A 22,709-nucleotide genomic window follows, 5' to 3' on the forward strand; every position below is an offset into this window, starting at 1 on the left:
GAGAGAGACCTCTCCAGGCTGCCCTTGAGGAGGGGCGGCCTTAAAATAGCCCAGCAGGTGGCGAGGTCCTCACCCTCAGGGTGTGTGTGTGTGGGGGGGGGGGGGGGTGGTGGCAGCATAACTCCCAGTCCCAGCTGGACCAGATCTCTGCAAGGAGAGGGACTCTCTTTCCCTGTGAACTGATCTCTGTAAGGACAGTGCGGGTGCCACTGCCCCGATGAGTCCTCTTTATTTCAAACGAGTATTAGCGGCTCTTTTTTGAAAATATATTTTTATTGATTTTTATTAGAGAGAGGAAGGGAGGGGGAGAGAGAGATGGAAACATCAAAGATGAGAGAGGAAGTCATTGATCGGCCGCCTCCTGCACCCCCCATGGGGGATCAAGACCGAAACCCGGGCCTGTGCCCTGATTGGGAACCGAACCATCAGCCTCTTGGTTCCTGGGCCGATGCTCAACCACCGAGTGACCCCAGCCAGGCTCCCTGCTGTTTGCTAAGCTGTACTCATGGTTCGTCTTAATATAAAAATACAGAGGATCATGGCACACCAAACGAGAAAGGTGAACACATTATTTGAAGACTATAGACCTTTTTAAATACACCATATAAAGAAGAATATTTCCTTTTCACTCAAAAAACAAAACCATAAAATGGAGACCTCTGTTTTCCCCTAAGCCAACAGAAGGGTCTATGGAAATAATAATACATAGGTGTGTTAGACATACTATGTCCACAAACAATGACAACGCCTACCTAAACAGCAGTGCCCTCTAGGACACTTAAAGGTGAAACCGATATTTCCCCGCTCCCCTGGGGGGGCCCCACCCACGTCTCCCCCCTCGTGAGCACATTTTAATGTGAAATATGCAGCGTGCGGAGGAAGCGGAGCTGGGACTGTCGGGCTCAGAGGCTGTTTACTCTCTATCGGTACTGCAGGAAGTTATGCAGCAGCGTGGGCAGCTGGAGCTGCGGGATGAGGTGCAGGCGCGGCCTTCCGATGCGGCGTCGGATGCAGAGGCGGCACAGCTGGCAGAGGGAGCTGGGCGTGGCTGCAAGAGAGAAGCAGGTGTGTGTCCGTTACATCAAAACACGGATCTCCAGACGTTACAAGGTGCATGAAGGCACACCAGAGAAATCTACAGAGCTTTGTAGCAAACTGGCAGCAGGACCCCTGTACCAGAAAATTCATGCAAGCATTTACACTGCCTTCGTAAGGCTGTGTTAGAATGGAGGTCTATTCCATCCACCTGCTTTAAGGCATGGAAGCCTTCGGGCTAGAAATTGCTCAGCCGGTGTGGCTCGGTGGTTGAGCGTCAACCTATGAACCAGGAGGTCATTGTTTGATTTCAGGTCAGGGTACAAACCAAGGTTGGGGCCTCGATCCCCAGTGCAGGAGGCAGCCAATCAATGATTCTCTTTCACCATTGATGTTTCTAGTATGTCTCTCTCTCCCTCTCCCTTCCTCTCTGCAATCAATAAAAATATATTTTTAAAAAAAATAAAACCTCAGAAACAAATTCTGCTTTTTGTAGGAGCTACAGATCAAAGGAGGGCCTGCACTAATTGTTTTTCTCAAATTCGATTTATCGTTTAAGCCAAAGCCAATTGAATTACTGTGTCCGGGCCGGACTTGGGAGATTCCGTCTTGGATCTAAGTGGTAAGTGTGGAAGTATTTCCTGGTCATGTATCTACCCACATCGTAGACGGTGCCGCCCCTAAAAGTGAGGAGAGCTTCTAAGGGTCTATTTGTAGATATGATACAGAATTACATGATATGTAGGGTCAAAACCGAGTCTATTTAACTTAGCCAAAGGAACAGAGAGTTTAGGTCGAATGAAGAAAAAATAAAAGAAAATTAAGATCATTGTGATTGTCTTTTTCATCGATAGAGCCTGAGTTAAAAAGTATTTACTTTCACAAAAAATATTCCAGCTCGCACAGCATCACTGTCTCGCATGCCCTGGGCGGTCTCTGGTGCCCCTGCTCCCTCTCCCCGCAGACGCGCCGCGCTGGTCCGGATGCCCGCCCCTGCCCGGACCTTCGTGCTGCAGCAGTGTCCTCTCCACCAGGCTGCTCGACGAGGCCACGTCCACCGGCCGCAGCAGCTCCGTGTTCTTGGCGTTGATGTCCGCCCCGAACTCCAGCAGCAGGTGGACAATCTCCGTGTTGGACTGCTGGGCGGCAGCGTGGAGCGGCGTGTCCCAGTATTTGCCTTTCTGTATGTCAGCGCCTACGGGGAAATAGGACGGCGATGGGGACAAACAGAGATGTTCTAAGGGTCACCTCAGGGCAGGGAGGAAGGGGTGGCAGAAAGGACCTCAGCTCCATTGGCACTGAGTGCCTCACTCATACATACATATGGACATGTACATACATATATGAACATACACATACATGCATACACATACTATATACGAAAGGGGCCACATGCTAACCCTGACAGCTCAGGGGATGCCTGCATGGAGGGCTTGCAAACTTAGAGACCTAACGTCACCACACAGGGTGGCCTGAAATTACACTTTGACTAAAGGCAGTGATGGTGGGCAGTCCTGTCCTAGGCCGGTATCTTCCCTTACAAGGTCAGCCCTCACCTTCTCTGAGCCTATTGTCCTTTTGCATCTGTGATAACATGCCTATGAAAGGTCTGGGCAGCGTGTAACTTCCCTTTTCCCAGACCCCTTGGGGCACAACCTCATGTGCTGGGCACCAGGACGGAGACCACAGAGTCCTTCATTGTCATTGTCATCGTGTTAATTGTTGACTGTTAACTATCCAGTACTCACCTAAGTATGTGTCCATCGTTTAACTTTTTATCCAATCCCAGAGACTTCCCCGCTTTGCTTTCTCCAGCCTCCCTAATCCATCACCAGTGGATTTCATGTAACCCACCTATGTCCCTCCTTTGATTGCGATGTATAAAAATAGATGAAAAACCGCCATTCTCCGGAGCACTATCCCAATCCGCTGAGATTCTGCTTCCCAGCAATTGTGGATCGTTCAGCTCAAATAAACTCACAAATTTTCTTTACAGGTTTGAATGTTTTTAACATTACACAAATACAAACATACACACATGTACATATACATATACATATACACATACATACATATACATATACATACATATACATATACATACATATACACATACACACATATACATACACACTTACATAATCTTAAAACTTGGTAGATCTGGATGAAAAATGCACATATTCTTATACTGTCTACTATTCTTTTTGTTAGGTGATATGGTTAAAATATCACCTAACAAAAATAACTTTTAAATTTAAACAGTTCCAATGTTCCTCATATCAGCTATCATCTGTATTGTAAACAGTGCACAATTAGGTTGACACATGTCTACTTGCATCCTGACTGATAGCTCTCAGGAGAATTCAAGAGCTTATTGCTTTTCTTCTTCTCATTTATTTTAAGGCAACAGAGTTCTTTTGTTTCTTGGGAAACTTGTGATTCCAGAGACATAGGCTCTTTGGATAAAATGTAGTCAGATGTTCCTGTCACTTCTCACTCGTGTAGTTGAAGGCAATAACTGCACACAGGCTCCGAGTCTGTCCAGTGGAAAGGCACATTCTGTTTCTGCATGCAAATTGTCTTAAGTGCTTCCATTTAAAAATAACTCCCGTGCTAAATCACCTAATGCATTGCCCTTTATCTCCGTGGCGGCCCCTGAATGCATGGCTGACTGAGAAACGCTGTTTAATGCGGTACGGGAGAAGAAGAATCCCATTTTCCAGCACCTGAGTGGTTACAACACCGAGAAATGTATCGATGAAAATGCATTAGTCCCTTCAGCCCAGCTCCCTGGTCCTGTCTGTCAAACTCCTGTTGGTAAGAAGCAGGGCACTCTAAGCTGGGAGCGGCCCTCCTGCCACTCTCAAGGTGCAATCAATGTAATTGTTTCCGACATTTTAACCTAATGGAAATGTTTAATGGGAACATTGCCTTGCATAACAAAATCTCCATCCGGGGAGCATACACGCTGCTGGGTGCGTCGGTGTTAGGAGAGAACAGAGCCTGAGAATGGAGGTCCGTCCAGCACTTTTCAGTATTCTTCTACCCATAAAATATTCAATGAAAAGAAAATATTCCCAGCAAAGTAAAGAAAGGTAATGAAGAACACACTCTCCTGGTTATGTAAGCTTATGGGAGACACGGCCCGGAAATAACAATCTGCCAACGATTATTAGCAGAACTTGTGTTATGAGTCTTATTAGTAAAGGGAGTGGAACAGATGGAGACTGCTTGCCAGAAATGAGTAATTTAGAAAAGATACTGTGAGGAACAGTAAGGGGTTACCAAAGACCTGTCAGGATGTATCAGAGGTCAGACGATTGCCATCCTATATAATAAAAGGCTTATATGCAAATAGACTGAATGGCAGAATGATTGGTCACTATGACATGCACTGATCACCAGGGGGCAGATGCTCAATGCAGGAGCTGCTCCCTGGTAGTCAGTGCATTCCCAAGGGGGAGTGCTGCTCAGCCAGAAGCCTTGAGGTGGACTCACAGCTGGCGGGAGCCTCTCTGCCTCTGTGGCAGTGCTAAGGATGTCCGGCTCCTTGCTTAGGCCTACTTCTCCCTCCCCGACTGTGAGAGGGCACAGGCCAGGCTGAGGGGTCCCCCACCTCTGGTCCTGAGTGCATGAATCTCTTGCACTGGGCCTCTAGTGAACAATAAAAAGCATAGAAACTTATTTGCTCATTTTAAGACTATTTAAACACCGCCATGAGAAGCACTGTGCTGGAGGGAAGAGAGGATGAGAAAAGAGAGAAACCATACTTAACCAAGCTCCCAGCCGTGGTCCCAAGGTCAGGAGAAGGTTCTCAGGACTGGAGTTGAACCTTGAGGACTTGGTTTGTTTCAAGTAAGTGGGCAGTGTGTCTCTTCAGGTAAGTGAGACGGAGGACAGTCTAGGACCGTGTGGGAGTTAGGGTCGGTGGGGTGTAAGGAGACAAGGCAGTTAACTATCCCTAGAGTTTCTTTTGACCATTTTCTTCCCAGATATATTCACATTTAGCAACATTGCATTCAAACGTGAAAATCTGAATGTTATGACCTTTGACCTTTGTAAGTAGAGGAGTTGGAGCTTTGGGGTGAAGTGGAGTTATCAAGAATGAAGCCTTGCCGAAACCGGTTTGGCTCAGTGGTAGAGCGTCCGTTTGCAGACTGAAAAGGTCCCGGGTTCGATTCTGGTCAAGGGCATGTACCTTGGTTGCGGGCACATCCCCTGTGGGGATTGTGTAAGAGGCAGCTGGTCGATGTTTCTCTCTCATCGACGTTTCTAGCTCTCTATCTCTCTCCCTTCCTCTCTGTAAAAAATCAATAAAATAATTTTAAAAAGAAGAAGAAGAAGAAGAAGAAGAAGAAGAAGAAGAAGAAGAAGAATGAAGTCTTGCAGGGAACAGAGTGAGAAATCTTGGAGGGAAGATGGGGGAGGGTGGGTAGGTGGGAGGTAATCAACCAAAGACCTTGTATGCAGATATGCATCACCCATGGACACAGACAGTAGGTGGTGAGGGCCTGGGGCAGGGGATGGGCTGGAGGGTGTCAATGAGGGGAAAAAGGGGACCTATGTAATACTTTCAACAATAAAGATTTTTAAAAAATGAGGTTCTTATTCATAGGCTATAGGCCGATATGTGAGAAGCTTAGAAGAAGAACATTTTTTAAATGAGATATAATTTTAAAGCAGCTTATGTAGAGAAACAAGTGGAGCCCTGGCTGAGTAGTTCATCAGCTGCTAGAGCATCACCCCGAAATGCCAAGGCTGAGGGCTCCATCCCTGCTGGGGCACACACAAGATTCCACCAATGAACGCATAAATTGGTGGAACAGCAAATCTCTCCCTCTCTCTCAAATCAATCAACACTTTTTTTTTTTTTTTTTTTTTTTTTTAGGACAAAGAAATAAGAGCTGTAATACTGCTTGTGGGTATGGATGGGATGGGAGATGTTTGAAAGGACCTTACCAGCGTAAAGAAGCTTCCGGATGCAGTGGAATTGCTGTGACATGCAAGCTACATACAGCGGCGTTCCCAGATGAGGAATGTCTTGGTCAACATCTATGCCCCAGGAGATGAGGATCTGCAGACATTCGTGGTGGCCTGAGGACACACAGCACAGACCCATTTTCCTCCAGGCCCACCCCCCACGCACCTGCGCCCACAGCCCCAGCCTGTCAGTCACCGCAAGGTCCTTGCAGCCCTGCAAGTGGCCCGCTGGCTGCCCTTGCCACTTGCCCGGAGCTGACCTTTGCTGGCGGCCTCGTGGGTCGGGGAGGGCAGGCAGGACTCCAGCTGCGGCTTGGCTCCGTACTCCAGCAGCAGCTCCGCGCAGCTCGGGCTGCCCTGCGAGCAGGCGTTGAACAATGGCGTCACGCCATCTATGGTGATCGCGTTGACCTGAACCGAACCAAAATCTGAGAGTGAGATTCGGAGGATCGCACGTGATCGACTCGCGGGCTCGTCTAAAGGTGTGGGGATCTGCCCATGGAAATAACTGGGGACACGTGTGTGGTAAATATGACAAAGGGTGCTTAGCTCAGACACATGGGTAAGGAAAGCTTTACAGCTTCAACAGATACATATTGATAGAAAGAGGATATGGTGGATAACTCATAGGAATGAACCTACAATAAAAATGATGAAAAAACTACATACTCAAGGATCAAATACACAAAAAATGAATTTAATGGTTAGGTACTTTTCAATAGGTAATAAAGTCAACAAGCGTGACAGTGATTGATGAAAATAACGACAAAGCCACTTTTCCAGGAGCAGTTTCAATTGAAAATGAAATTTCCGAGGACTTATCTAAAGAAAATCATCCAATTCAGCAGGCGTGGCTCAGTGGTTGAGCGTCAACCTATGAACCAGGAGGTGAGTGTTCGATTCCCAGTCAGGGCATAAGGCCGGGTTGCAGGCTCAATCCTCAGTTTGGGGTGTGCAGGAGACGCCAGCCAATCAATGATTCTCTGTCATCATTGATGTTTCTATTCCTCTCTCCCTCTTCCCTCGTCTCTGACATCAATAAAAAATATTTTTTAAAGAAAATCATCCAAAAGATGGGCAAACATTACAGGCACAAACAAGTTCATCTATTCCTATGGAGAACCGCGAAAGCAGGGCACAGCCCACGGAGTACCCCATAGGATGCAGCGTGCTACCCCGCTTTTGCAATGATTGGGGTTCCTTCTTGGAGTGCGAATGAGAGAAGGCTGGGCAGTTGGAGAGCTTTGTTTTTATCCCACTGTATCTGAGAACCACCAAGAAGGAAAGGGAGGCAGGATGAGAACTTCTCTTGATCTGAGCCCTCTCAGTTGATGCAAACATGGAACAGGGACTTACATTAGCTCCAGCTTCCAGAAGAGTCCGGGCACAGGCCACGTGGTCGCCGAGGCAGGCTTCGTGCAGTGGGGTGACATGGTCTATGGTGACGGCGTTTACGTTGTAACCCTGGAGGTGACAGGAATCGTTTTGAAAGGTGAGAACAAGTCCTGTCAAGTCATCTCTACCGTGGCCCCTAAAGAGTGATGCCAAAAGCCAAGGAATGCCCGGCAAGGCAGGCTTGTTCAGCAGGAAAGGCCAGTCCGAATGCCATGGAGGGGCACCTGGGCCCGTAATTGTGACACCGCCTACCCAGGCCAAGTGCCACTTTAAGCCTTGCGCTCAACAGATTCTGCAAGTATCACTGACATTTGCTTAGGTAACTTTTTCTTCCTCTTTAGGAACGGCTGGGGTCGCTGTCGGTTTTTTGGTCTGTTTTGTGGGACTGCAGCCTGTGTAGAGGCCAGCTCAATTGCTTGGGTTGGGCTACAAAATCCCACGTCAGCTCCCCCTCGGGGAATGCCCTGGACTGTAAGAATCCACTTAGGCACGATCTGGCAGGAAGGGGGGCTGAGGAGGTTCTGTGCTGGATACTTGGCTCTGTGGACTAATGAGTTTGCCAACCACTGGTTTAGGCGGCTGGTCTGACAAGCCTTTTTTGGATATTTTAGGCTGAACTGGATCAGCTGCACACATTGTAGGATGAAGGATACTTAACACACTTACTAAATAACACGCGATTCCAATGATTTCCTGCATACGTGTGTCTGTCAATAAGCATACACTGCACAGGAAATCGGAAATGCTAAGACTTAAGAGCAGACACCAACATATTCATAAAGAGCTTTCAGAGACAGACAAGAAACCTCAGACTTGACCGCTTGGTGAGTTCAACTGAAAAGGCTTAACAGAGTTACGGAGCGGTGTTAGCATTTCCGAGCTGATGACTCTGGGGCTCATGGTCTCTGCTCAGGGCCGGGCTGTTTTGAGCACAGGGGACACCTCACCTGGGAGAGGAGGGTCTGCAGAGCCAGGAGGCGGCCTTGGCTCGCTGCTTCGTGGAGAGGTGAGCGGTCTGCCCAGGAACCTGCGGAGAGAAGGCACCCAGTCTGAGTCCGGGCGAGCCCCCGAGCCAGGACCGATCCCGGGGGAGCAGGGACCCCCGACCCAGGGTTCCCACAGGGACCAGGACATGTATCCCTGCCACCAGGAAACTGGATTCTCTCCAGGATCCTGACTGGCTGATCCCAAACCCCTCACCCTTGGGATTCTCTCTTTCCAAGACTAGGAGAATTAGGGTCACAAGATTTGCCACCAAAACCAACAGACAAAAAACCACCCCTGTCTCATGGTTGTCCAGACAGAACCCCCCAAATTCTGGCTTTGACACTTTTAGCAGAGAACCAGCTGGCCAGACCACCTCCCCATGCCCTTCCCAACCTTCACCCCCACTCTGCTGTTTCCCCGCCTTGAGGTGTGAGGGGCTGCAACAAATCAAAATAATGTTATTTATGCAACAAATAATTGTAAAATAAACTCTAGTGCAATTTAAACAGTCGCTTAGCTGCTAGTCAGACACACATTGTGGGCAAAGCACGCCGAAAGCCTGGCAATGGGTCGGGACAACTATGGGGAAGTCGGCAGGGCACTCATTGTCCTTTAGGCGACTCCGTGTCGTCTCTGCACGTTGTGCCTTCGGCAGAGTCCACGTCCGCCTGTGCTTCTGCATTGTGGTTTCACAGTGAGCCTTCCCACCCGTCAGTGAGGTCCAGACCACGCCACTGAATGCGACGTGGGGCACACACCACAAGGCGATGGAACGGCCCAGTGAACCTGCTCTGAGACAGAAGTCAACGGCCAGTCACCAGCCTTGGTGGTTTTTTTTGTTTGTTTGTTTGTTTTTTAATATATTTTATGGATTTTTTACAGAGAGAAAGAGAGAGAGATCGAGAGTTAGAAACATCGATGAGAGAGAATCATTGATCAGCTGCCTCTTGCACACCCCCTACTGGGGAGGTGCCTGCAACCAAGGTACATGCCCTTAACTGGAATCGAACCCGGGACCTTTCAGTCCACAGGCCGACACTCTATCCATTGAGCCAAACCTTTTTTTTTATGACCAGTGATACTTGGGATTTTATTGAGAACACTGCTCCTAATGGGGAGGGGAAGAGTCTTCTATGCACTGGCATTGAGTCATGACTAATGGTAATTACAGCTAATATTGAACAGTGTTCCCCCCCGAGAATGAGCTAGTCTAAGCACCGTGTTCGACCGCTCAGCTAGTTCTCACCGCTGGGTCAGGTATAGGCAATGATTATGCCTATCTTACAGGTGAGGTGCTGAGCACTGGAAGGAAGGAAGTCACCTGTAGGGCGTCACATGGCTTCCTCTGGAGCTGAGTGAGTCAGACACTGCATTCCCTGGCTTGGGTTTGCTTTCCCTCTAGCAATGTTTCTTGCTCATCCAGAGGATTACTAAGCCAGACAGCCAACTCCTTGAGTTTTCAACGGAAAGAAGAGTTACTGTTGTTAGCTTTTGTGTGTTATTTCTTTCCATAGGCAACGCTCCTGCTATATATTAGAAGCAGGGTTGAAATAAATATTGCACACCAGTAACTATCCATTGATAGGACAGAAGTTGGTGGCCAGATAATAATTTATAAGAACCTGGAGCATTATGTTCTCACCTCCTGCAATGCAAAAGTCTCCATTGGAAATAATATTATTTTGGGGAACATGTTTTGAGTTGTAGCTTTTAAAATGAAATCTGATGCGTTGCAAATCATACATAGCCTTGAACAACTTGATTGAGGAGTGAAATTCTGGAGCACTGGAACATATATCCATTCTCACTGTGAATGTTTAAATAAGAAAATTATAGCCTGGCTGGTGTGGCTCACTGATGGAGCATCAACCCATGAACCAAGAGGTCACAGTTCAATTCCCCATCAGGGTACACACCCATGTTGCAAGCTGGATCCCCAGTAGGGGGCGTGCAGGAGAAAGCCAATCAATGATTCTCTCATTGATGTTTCTATCTCTATCTCTCTCCCTTCCTCTCTGAAATCAATAAAAACATATTTTTAAAAGAAAATGATAATATTCACTTCCCAGAGAGATTGCATATGTATGAAACCACTATGTTCTGTTTATTCAGCAGAGCAGTTGATAAGGTGTTGAGTATTCAATGCTTAAGTATGTTTGAATTTAAATGACAAGCTATAATATGTATAAGGATCGTGTGTGCCCTCCTGCATAGGGTCTTCTCGGAGTCCGTTACCCTTAGCTTATCTCTAAAAGCTGTGCTGCATTAAATGGGCCCATGGGCCAGCTCTAAGCGTTCTTCCCTCATCATTAGCTTCAGCGGCAATTCACCAGCTGCCGGGGCGGGAGGGCGGAGAAAGGGCCTTCTGGGACTCATCCTGGGCTCACTTGGTTCAGAGAGATCATGAAGACCTTTCGGGGCAGCGAAGTGAGCAATGTGTGCAGCTACGAGCAACCCGGTCTCCTCTTCTGCACACTCGTGTGTTTGTCCATCAAGCGGACTGGGTGGCCCTCTGGCCCCCGTGAGCACCACTTGCTGGTGGGCACAAGATAAAAAAGAAAAAGAGGGAAAAGGGTCACTTAGAAAGTAGGCTACGCTTGCCGAAACCGGTCTGGCTCAGCGGTAGAGCGTCGGTCTGTGGACTGAAAGGTCCCAGGTTCGACTCCGGTCAGGGGCATGTACGTTGGTTGCAGGCACATCCCCGGTATGGGGTGTGCAAGAGGCAGCTGGTCGATGTTTCTCTCTCATCGACGTTTCTAGCTCTCTATCTCTCTCCCTTCCTCTCTGTAAAAAATCAATAATGATATATTAAAAAAGAAGAAGAAGAAGAAGAAAGAAAAGAAAGAAAGAAAATAGGCTACACAAGGACCAACATAGAGAGCAAAGTATATGTATTTCCCACCTACATCCCACTTCCCGGGGTTCCTTCCCAGGACTGCCACATACCTTTCTGTCCCAGTCTATTTTGTTTGTTTGTTTGTTTGTTTGTTTTTTAAGGCCATTACGGTGGAGGGGAAAAAATGCTGATGCCAGATCTTTCTTATGTGTATTTGCTATTATCCCTATTAATATGACCTCCATTGACATGGCATGGAAGTTAAATGTCACAGCAATCTGCTGGACAGTGTAGGCAGGTGGTCAGGGACAAAACCACTGAAAACACAGCATGTGGGGGACGAGGGACTCCTCGGCCCACTGGGCGTGGACCATGCTTAGAAGAAGTAACTGCCAGGTGAGTATTTTCCAGCTGAGCTCAGCCCTGCGCACTGCCTGGGGCCCCCGCTGTGTGTTATTATTGCTTCCAGCAGGGGCAAGCAAGAGCAGGAGGGGGACAGAGGGAAATGGAGCCCAGGAGGAAGTGAGAAACCAGGTGAGGTGGGGCCCAGAAGCTTGGGGAGGAAAAGGATGGCCAGGCAGGGCGGGTGGCCTCCACACAGCCATCTAATGGGAGGGCCAGTGTCCTCATCCAATGGGCAGCACTGCCTGTGGGGCAGGCTGCCGGGATCAGGAATGAGCTCCCAGGGCCTGCTCTACAAGTAAGTAATGCTGAGCCTCCTGCGACACAAACCCAGCCAACAGGGGAGATTTCAATGGGAACTTCAGGGAGCAATCCTTCTCCAAAATGTAAGGAATCCCACGCCATAAATATAACATCTATTTTTAAAATATATTTCTATTGATTTCAGAGAGGAATGGAAAGGGAGAGAGAGAGAAATGTCAATGAGAGAGAATCATTGATTGGCTGCCCTCTGCACGCTGCCCCCCATGTGCCCTCCTGGGGACCGAGCATGCAACCTGGGCATGTGCCCTTGACCGAATTGAACCCTGGGACCCTTCAGTCCACAAGCCAACGCTCAATCCACTGAGCCAAACCAGCTAGAACAATAGCAGCATCTCTCAAGTGAAATGATTTTCAGAGTTATCAACTTAATTAAATACAGTGTAATAAGCAATAGCAGGACTTATAAAGGCATTTAAGCTAGCAACAATGGCTACTACATTTTCTTTCCTATTAGCTGTAAGAAATAAAGATATACCAATCTATTAAAGGAGTAGTTTACAGAACACAATGCTGTTCAATGAAAAACAAAACACAATGTTTATTGGGTTTTTGTTTGTTTGTTTGTTTGTTGTTTAACTTCTGCTGACTTAACTCCCCAGCAACCCCACCTCATGTGCCTCCTTGTAAGTCCTTAGAAGAATTTCTGCAACTAATGTGGACAGAGGTGAGAATCAAAGGGACTATCTCATGTTCCAGTTTCTGTTTTAAACTCAGTTTTCAACCTTCCCCCGCTCCCCCCGAGCCTGAAATTTAGCACTTTTCTAGTCAAATGATCTCAATACTGTCTCACCTTTCCATACGAATATGCTTCCTGCTGGAAAGGTTTGCCAGCTTTCTTAAGATCCAGCAAAATAAGATAGCTTCACACACAACCCTTCAATCACTTCACAGCCTTGATGGACGTCAATCCGGTATCTGAGACTTTTTTCAATGTCCGATTGAACTCTTTGGGGTAATTCAGGGTGAGATTATTCAGTGTGAAAATCACTTTTACAGACTAGCTGTAAGTTCCGGCCCTCTAATCAAATGCCTGCTGTCACGGCCTCCCGGTCACCACGCAGGAGGTGACTCAGAATAAATTTAGAAACGACACGGGTTCCCAGACATCTGGCATTTAATTTTCAGGGAGCGAGCCTGCCCTGATGGGGAAACACCACACCCAGGACAGCAACATTCCCGTCCTGAGACACATGCAGCTTGGGGGGGGGGGGGGGGGGGGGGGCGGGGGGAAAGAGGGGGGGCCTGCACCCACCTAAGTCGCCGTCTCCCCAGGGCACCTCCAGCCAGCCACTCTCCAGGTAAATCCGACTCATAGCTCCTTTCTCATCAGCATAAAGAAACAAGTGACTGGTCAGGTGCTGGCTCTATCCGGCCATTTTAAGGAACGCTCAGCTCCTTGTAACATGACCTTCCTCCTCCAAAAAGCAAAGCAGCTTTGGGAAGTCTGACTTATTTCCAAAATGGCCTCCAATGACCACTGCTCTCTGAGAAACCGCCGGCCTAGCCTTCCTGGTGTCCTCAGAGGGTGTGCCCTGCAGGAAATAAAGGGCCGGCGTTTAGATCTCTGCCCCCAGCTGTGATGAAACCGGGTCATTTTTCCGGGACTCTGACCTTTCCCCATCTGAGTCCCCCCCCCTAGAGGGGGGAGGGTGTAGACATGCCGGAGAGGTAAGGGGCAGGGACATCTTCATAAAGGAAGCAGAGCGCAAACTCCGAATGCATGTTACAGCTCCCTCTGCCACAGAACACATCCACCATCTTCTCCATAACAGACGTGGGAGCCCAATTACACAGACTCTTGCTAAGACTCTGAATAATCTCATGTTACCTTTCTTTAAAAATATATATATATTTTTATTAACTTCAAAGAGAAAGAGAGAGGGAGAGAGAGAAACATCAGTGATGAGAGAGAATCAGTGATCGGCTGCCTCCTGCACACCCCACACTGGGGATCAAGCCTGCAACCTGGGCGTGTGCCCTGACCAGGAATCAAACCCTGACCCTCTGGCTCATAGGTCGACGCCCAACCACTGAGCCAGGCTGGCAGGGCTCATGCTAGCTTTCTTAATGGAGATCCCCATATATGGATCAGCTGCAGGCTCAACAACTTCCAGCCCATCCCCACTCACACGTTTACAGAAAAACTAAAACCACCAGGCGTTTGCAGACCTCTGTTGCTTACTCTTCTGGTGACCAGGTGAAGCAGAAGAGTGGAGCCACAGAAACCCTGGAGGACATGGCTGATTGGGAGGGAAGAAATGTGTTGCCAAAACCTCTCCCCTCAAAGACTGAGACTGACCCTGTCTCTACATTCTCATCACCTCTCTGAAAATTCCCCGAATAAAGCTAGTCAGTATCTGAAACCACCAGATTTTTCTGGGCCCTGGGCCCTTCAGGAGTATGTACTGAATTACATGAGCACGCAAGTTACCCTAACTGATTTCTTGTTCATGGTCTAGACTAGAGCAATGGTTGGCAAACTGTGGCTCATAAGCCACATGTAGCTCTTTGGCCCCTTGACTGTGGCTCTTCCACAAAATACCATGGCCTGGGCGAGTCTATTTTGAAGAAGTGGCATTAGAAGAAGTTTAAGTTTAAAAACTTTAGCTCTCAAAAGAAATTTCAATCATTGTACTGTTGATATTTGGCTCTACTGGCTAATGAGTTTGCCAACCACCTCTCTAGTCCCATTGATATAAATATCCACTTGTTGATCACCCCAAGTTACATCTCCAGACCAGCTCTCTTCGTTCCATACCTGTGTTTCCAGCTCTACACTTGTATTTCCACACAGAAACAGGAAAGTCAACATCACATGTCCGATGCTGAACCCTTGCTAAAGCTCCCTCTTTTCGGCACAGGGCACCACCACTCCTCAGGGGCTTCGAGGCCCAAACCTTGTGTGATCAATCGCTAACTTCCCTGCTTCTCATACCCCAGTGAATCCTTCTGCCTCTGCCATTCACACATGACCCTGACTTTGATTATCATCTCATGACGTCCACTGCTGCTACCCTCACTCAAGCCACCATTACCACCACCCCCACCCCCACCCCCAACCTACTGCAAAGGCCTCCTGACTGTCTGTGTGTCTGCACCCATGTCCTTCCATCAGTCAGTCCTGAGCACAGGAGCCAGAAAGAATCAGTGGCCTGTCTACTCACCCAGAGTGAAATCCACAGTCCCTGACATGCCCAGTAGGGGTCTACCTCTCCTTCCCTCCATCTCCCAGGCTCAGCCGCACCTGCATCCCTGCTTTTCCTCAAACACACCACATACCCTTCTGCTCACTCTGACACACACACACACACACACACACACACACACACACACACACATGCTTCCTCCCTGACTTCCGGTCTCCACTGAAATACCATCTTCTGAGAAGTCCTCCCTGGCCCTCCTGTCATCTTCAGCGAGATGCAGCGACCGTCCAGATCGCTTTTCACTATTTGTTTCCAGTGGTGGATATCAAGGGTTATTGTTTCATGTCACAAAATACAACTCTACAACATTTTAAGAGCTACTATATAAGATTATGAAGCCTTAGCTCTTCATTCCTCTTGACTATGTATATGTAGGAGATATAAATAGATAGGAAATGCCCAAAAGTCAGGGACAATTATCACATTCACATGGAGAGCTCTCTAATCCAGTGGTCGTCAACCTTTTGGACCTCACGGACCACCAGTGGTCTGAGGACCACCGGTTGGCGACCACTGCTCTAATCCCCAGCTCTCACCTGGCCTCTTTCACTGGTTTTAGTGGCTGGTGCATGAATTCGTATACCAGTGGGATACCTCAGCTTGTGAGATTGGGCCAAAACTGGCTCTCTAACATTCCCTGAGGGGTCCCAGATTGGGAGAAGGCACAGGCCAGGTCAAAGGACCCCACTGGTGCATGATTGGGACCAGGGAGGGATGTGGGAGGTTGGCCAGCCAGGGAGGAACCATGGGAGGGCTCCAATGCATGTCCAGCCCATATCGCTCAGTCCTGATCAGCCAGACCCCAGCAGCAAGCTAACCTACCAGTAGAAGTGTCTGCCCCCTGGTGATCAGTGCATGTCATAGCAAGTAGTTGAGCAGCCTTACATTATCATATTATGCTTTGATTGGTTGAATAGATGACCAGATGACCTGACACTTAGCATATTAGGCTTTTATTATATGGGATATTTCATTCTATAGGTTTACCATTACCATTTACATTCTCACTAAAAGTGCTTGGAAAAATTTGAAATAAAAGCTAAAGAAAGTTTTCCTTTTTTAAATTTTAATCAAAGCATGAGACATTTTTACAATAATTTCACTATATTTAAACCATATCAAACTGTGTATATTTTCTTTACACAAAATTAGATTTTTCACATAATGTTATAATTTATTTTCAACTTCCTCTGGAATCTATCCTCCTTGAAGATATGTGAGCCTCCCCTAGGTGAATTAATGTACTGCTATTTTAATCACCTCACCCAACTCTGTGATGTTGCTCAGACCTGTGGTCACGAGCATATTTGGTGATTGACTCTTCATTTCAGGAAGGACAGGAAGCTCTTTATTCTACTCTGATTGTCCATCTTCCTTGTGGACTCAAGACTATTCATTATTGTTTTCTAGAACCCAGCACAGGGCCCAGGACACAGTGTCAATAAACTCCTGCTGAATTGTTAAATTGTCTTCTCTGTGGTTCACCACCTTTTATCTAAGCTAATTTGTTCTTAATCTTTACTGATAAATACATCACTAAAAAGTAACTAAAAGGTCCTGGCTGGTGTGGCTCAGCGTCTCCTAGTGCACCAAAAGGTCACTGGTTCAATTCCCAGACAGAGCACATGTGCTAGTTGTGGGCCTGGTCCCCAGTCAGGGTGCATATGGGAGGCCATTGATTGACGTTTCTCTCGCAGATTGGTTTCTCTTTCTCCCTCCCTTCCTCTCCTAAAATCAATGAAAACATTTTTTTTTAAGTAATTAAAAGGACATGTAATTTGGGGAGAGGAAAAAGAATCAAGCTGCTTCCTTGGTCTTTTAAATAAATGATAGTATTTATTCTATTTAAAAATATGCTTGTATATTTTAAAATCCTATATAATAAAACCCTAACATGCAAATTGACTGAATGGTGGAATGACCGGAAGAATGACCTGTTGCTCTGATGCACACTGACCACCAGGGGGCAGATGCTCAATGCAGGAGCTGCTTCCTGATGGTCAATGCGTTCCCACAGGGGTATGCCACTCAGCCAGAAGCTGGGCTCAGGGCTGGCAAGCACAGCAGTGGTGGCAGGAGCCTCTCCCGCCTTCACTGCAGGTAGGTGGTAAGGAGCGAGGGGTTCCAGACTGCCAGAGCTCTGGACTGCGAGAGGGATGTCTGACTGCCAGCAGGCGGACATCCCCTGAGGGGTCCTGGACTGTGAGAGAGCGAAAGGCAGGCTGAGGGACCCTACCCCACACAGTGCAGGAATTTTGTGCACTGGGCCTCTAGTTTTATAATAATTTATGTATAGTTTTCAGACTCCAACCATTACAGAGTTTGGGGGGAAGTAGAGTGTCATTTTCATTTCCAACCTTTACGTTGCCATTGACCACACTGGCATTCTACTGAAATGAATCCTTAGGTTGGCCTTTCTAATATCAGCTTCCGCACCGAGCTCCTCTTTGGTGCTGTGCCCATTCTCCTCCATACCGTCCACGCTTTTCTACTGTGGAAACCGGCGAGCTTATGTCAGAGCACTCTGAAAAGTTCTACTCGTGTTCTTGCCCACATCACCCTAGTATGTTCTGGTCCAATTTATTATTTATTTAAAAAAATATTTTTATTGATTTCAGAGAGGAAGGGAGAGAGATAGAAACATCAATGATGAGAGAGAATCAATGCTCGGCTGCCTCCTGCATGCCCTACACTGGGGATCAAGCCTCAACCTCAGCATGTGCCCTGACCTCCTGATTCAGATGCTCAACCACTGAGCCAGGCCAGCAGGTCTCCGATCCAATTCAAATGATTCAAAATTTCCGTATTTAATTGCTTGTAAACAGTCTTTTCCTGCTTAGCTCGCCTTTTCTGTCTCCACGCCGCCTGGAAACACCTGCCGAAACGGAAAGGCGCGCACCAGGGGCCACAGGTCTGACACGCAAATGCAAGTGCAGGTGCGTCTCCAACACTAGCCGGGGCCCCAGGTGCCTGCTGCGTATTGCGCTGGCATCTCACCATCTGCCCCTGGAATGCAGCCCGGGGAGGGGCGGGGGCAGTTAGTTTTGCAAATACAGCTAGCTCCACAGAGTTTATTTCAGGAGCCAGAGACCCGCCGTGGCTGCCACTAACCTTGGCTGGTCAGGAGGCCCCAGCTAGTGTGTCGTTTGGAGGCCCCTTCTTCTCTCCTCTCCAGCCTTCTTTTCGGGGGGGCCTGCTGAGGGCGGCCCCTGTCCCCAGCAGCGTCCCCAGGCATCGTGGGCTGGGCGCGTGTCCGCCACCACCGGGCGGGTGGCATAGGAGCAGGTGCCCCAGCCAAGAGCAACCCCCGCGGCGGGTGCTGGCTCCCTTCCCCCTCCCCGGCCGGCACAGGCCTGCGTGTCACCAGAGAAGGGCCTGACATTGAACTCCGTGCAGAGCGACTGGGAGGTGCAGGGTGGGGGAAGGGCCAGGCCTGCAGGACCGTTTTCTATTTTTAACGCTGTAGCCGGAAGTATTTAACTATTTCTGCGATACAGCAAGCAAAAACGTGTCCACGTGCCTTTCCTGGCCGGAAACTGGGCAGAAACGAGAGCTCTGTCCTTCAAGCATGAACGATGCCCACATCAGTCGGGCGTAAAGTGGTAGTGGCTACGGCTGCAGCCAGCACTTCGCAGCCAGAAAGCTCAGAGGCCCTCAGCCACAGTTCCTCCCTCCTCCCTCCTTCCTCCTCCCTCTTTCCTCCTCCCTCCTTCCTCCTCCTCCCTCCTCCCCCCTTCCTCCGGGGGAAGAAAGTGTCCGTGATCCGGTCAGCTGGCCGCTGGCTCCTGCTTCACCTGGTGAGGGTCTAAGTTTAGAACTGGCTGCCCTACAAGATCACAGTCTTTTTTTTTTTTTTTTTTTTTTTGGCACAGCTCAAGATTGTGTGTTTTCTGGAGGTCACTCCTAGACCCAAAGACGTCAGCAGGCAGTGTAAGAGCAGCTGAGGGTTCCCATCCTCAGAGGCAGAGGGGAGCGCAGCGGGGAGAGGGCAGGGAAAACCACACACGCACCCGGCGTGCTCGGCTGGCACGGGAACGGGACCCTGTCCGCGGCCGAGGGGAGCGGGACGGGGCTGGGAGGATTAGCTGAGCAGGTGATCCCGTTACACGGCGCTCACAGCCCAGGCCCACCCTGAGGGAGACGGCCACGGCCCGGTGACCCACCCGTCTTTATCTTTTTGATCACTGTTTTTTAGACTCTGCCTTCTGTGGGCATCTATGGGAAAGAACATCACAGGGGATTGTCTTCAGAGAACACGCAGGAGAAACAAACCTTGTGTGAGTGAAATTATTTCCCATGCACTTCCTGCCATAGTGGATTGCCAATATTTACCTCCAGGTTATCCCCAATGATACCAAGGAAAAGAGATTGAGCATGCTCCCTCCGCTGTGTGATTCCCTAAAAGAACGCACAGGGAAGCAGATGCGCTGGGACGGGGTCATTCGGATGCTGTGATGGGTAAGGAAGGACGCCCGGGGACCTCTGAGTGCGCAGAGAGCCTGGCCGCTCCCTCGGGGTGAGCACAAGCGTGGACAGGACAAGCCGCGGGAGAGCGATGGGTCTGATGAGTAGGAAGAGGTTTCAAAGCCGACCAGGATCAGAAGAGACGCCAGGGACATCGATGAACATTGTGTGCCACAGGTGACAAAGGACTGGGAACTGTATGTCAGCGAGGAAGCAGGGGACATTCCATAGACGGGAGGCTGCACGCTGTTACTACCCAGGAGGGTTGGCGTGGCAGTGCAAAGCTTGAGGGAGCGTGCAGCGATGGGTGATTCCCTTCCCCAGGGCTGTTCTCTTCCCATTTGAACCAACCCCCCCGGGAGCTTCTGAGAACTCGGGGCGTGAGCCTGTCTGGCTGCCACTCCACAGAGAGAAAGTGAAGCAGTGGAGATCCTCAGAGAAATGAAGGCTCCTCAGCGGGAAGGAAACCCTGATGTTTTTAGATGCTTCACAGCGGAAAGCTGGGATCAAAGCGGGATTGTGATGCAAATCTACAGAACCATGCAATGGCGCTGAGTGAATGGACGTTTTCAAGAAATTCTGTAAAACCAGAACGTTGGGCCGATCGCCAGCCACAGTTTTAACAGGTGAATTTGGGACACAGGTGTAAAATGTAAGCTTTTTTTAGTTTACACAACCAATCACACATGTCAGGAGCTCACTGCTTCCAAAAGCTGGCGTTTAGCTAAACTCGGAATGAGTAGTCCACAGACACAGACTCCGGAGGGCGTACTTCTGAATCTGGGGACTTCGATCATGAAGTCCCTCCACTGTCAGCAAAAGATCAAGCGGAGCAGACCCCTGCTAGGATCTGGGGTGGCAATCTCCCCCACTTATAAACTCTGGAATATTCCAAACATAGAAGCTACCTGCCACCCAGCTCAACAGTTACCAACTTCCAGGGAGTCTGGCTTCATCGGCAACCCACTCCCCTCCATCTCATCCCTACTCCTCGGATTATTTTGAGCAAATCTCATGATATAGTTTCACCCATAAATAGTTCAGTGTGTATTCTAAAAGTCGAGGACTCTTTCTAATCATAAGTGCAATAGGATAATCACACAAAAACCATAATTTTAATATATCTGCTACTACAGGGTGGACATTTTTATTCCCAAAGAGCAGCCCCGTCCTTACACTGCTTCCTGTAATTAGACCTAAATGGATAGAACCCTCAAATCCTTTATCTTGGAGCAAAAGTCTGTGTCTATCCGTTTTGTAGAATGTCCTTTAAAAAATATAAGCCGAAACCGGTTTGGCTCAGTGGATAGAGCATTGGCCTATGGACTGAAAGGTCCCAGGTTCAATTCTGGTCAAGAACATGTACCTTGGTTGCGGGCACATCCCCAGTAAGGGGTGTGCAGGAGGCAGCTGATAGATGTTTCTCTCTCATCGATGTTTCTAACTATCTCTCTCCCTTCCTCTCTGTACAAAATCAATAAAAAATATATATTTTTAAAAAGATCCCCAGCCCTAAAATAAATGAATGTTTAGTGATTCTCCATTACCAAGAGCTCACAAAGAACAAGACAAAACCTTCGCCTGGCATCATCACAAAGGTCTTTGCTACCTGTGGGCGCTAAACTCCCGCCGTTGCCGAATCCCATCTGGAACTGGCCATCACTCAGAGCGTGGGTCCTCGTTGCCGCGAGATTCCTTAGGAAGCCATGCATCTGTGCGACTCTCAGGAATCATTTCTGAGCCCCATTTTTGTTCCATGTTATCCCTGATTCTATGTTATTCAAACATGAGTGCCTACATCTGTTGGCCTAGTAATGGGGACTGAGGAGATGAGGTCTGGGGCAAGCCTGACCTCTGACCTCGGTGTCCTGGGGAAATGGAGCAATTGTTCTCTCACAGTTACCCCCTGTTTCAAGGGTCACTCACAGCTTACACAGAGGTTGCTGGGAAACTGACAGAGACAGCGTGTGGTCCCTGGGAGGTCCCCTCTGAGTGGGAGCTGAGTGGTTGGGAAAGGCAGGGGGTCTGAGAAATCACTAGAGAAGACAAAACTGGGATCATTGGAAAACCACACAGCTAACATCAGGGCCTCAACACCTCGGTGAAGCAAACATTATTAGCTTGTGCTTTCATTGCCGACACGGAACCAAAGGGGAGGGGCTCCTATTGAGGGACATGTGCCTGACCCCATAGCCCAGGAAACTTCGCACTGAGGACTAATTCTCCTTCGCTGGTGCTCACAGCTGACTTCTGCCCTACTCAAATTGTGTAACACCGAGGGCTGACATCTTCTCAGCATGTTTAACATATCTTCCATGATGTTACAAAAGAAACGATGTCCATGAATTTAGAGTATTTTCAACTATACAAAAAATAATAATAATCATTTTTTTAGGACACAAACACTAATCCCTATATGTAGAAAGAAAATAATAAAATAAGATTTTAATTCAAAGTGCCCAAATGCTTAAATCATGAGACACTAGCATAAATTCTAACTCCTAAGGTATATTCATCTCTCATTGTGTAATGGAAGAATAAGGTGGTGGATGTCATTCATTCATTCACTCACTCATTCATTCCTTCTCAGGTGCCAAGTCACACAAAAATGAAAAGAGAGTTGCTGCCCTCTGGAAGCTGAGGCTCCAGGGAGGCATTTTAGAATCGCATGGACCTTGTTAACTATCTAAGTAAACTTTGTACATCTGGGGATCAAAGGTTCTCCCGGTCATGACAAACTCAGAAATTGCCATCGCGGGATTATAGCCATGGCCCCATAACCTACTAGAACGATCCACAAAGTGTCTGACGTACGCGTACTTTGATTGCGCAGATGGGAAGCAGGGACCGTGGTCCTCAGGAAGGGAGGACACAACCTTGTGGGAAGCAGTGCATTTCCATCACTAAGACTGTGTGAAGCCCAAAGCATTCTGAGGAAAAGGAGGCAAAAACGGTCCTGGCTGTCGCCATTCTTCTTACCACAGTGTCTTCAAAATCGTTGAGCTGGCGTGTGAAGTGTGAAATGAATGGAAGGCACCAAAATGAAGGCACCCTTGTGTAAGAAAAATAACAAGGAAGAT

General features: G+C 48.3%; 1 protein-coding gene across 1 annotated transcript in view; it reads right to left on the minus strand.

Moving 5' to 3' along the window:
- Nucleotides 1-254: 254 nt before the first annotated feature.
- ASB5 (ankyrin repeat and SOCS box containing 5) overlaps nt 255-22,709 on the minus strand; it is a 39,078-nt gene continuing 16,623 nt past the window's right edge. Inside the window, exons 2-7 of the mRNA XM_084878361.1 lie at nt 8,358-8,437; nt 7,372-7,479; nt 6,276-6,426; nt 5,995-6,129; nt 2,039-2,230; nt 255-1,048 (exon numbers count right to left, since the gene is read on the minus strand). Coding sequence (XP_084734487.1) covers nt 921-1,048; nt 2,039-2,230; nt 5,995-6,129; nt 6,276-6,426; nt 7,372-7,479; nt 8,358-8,437 — 794 coding nt within the window. The 3' untranslated portion in view covers nt 255-920. The remainder of the gene's footprint in view (nt 1,049-2,038; nt 2,231-5,994; nt 6,130-6,275; nt 6,427-7,371; nt 7,480-8,357; nt 8,438-22,709) is intronic.

This window comes from Pipistrellus hanaki (assembly GCF_964339955.1).
Source record: "Pipistrellus hanaki genome assembly, chromosome: 3".
NCBI lineage: Eukaryota > Metazoa > Chordata > Mammalia > Chiroptera > Vespertilionidae > Pipistrellus > Pipistrellus hanaki.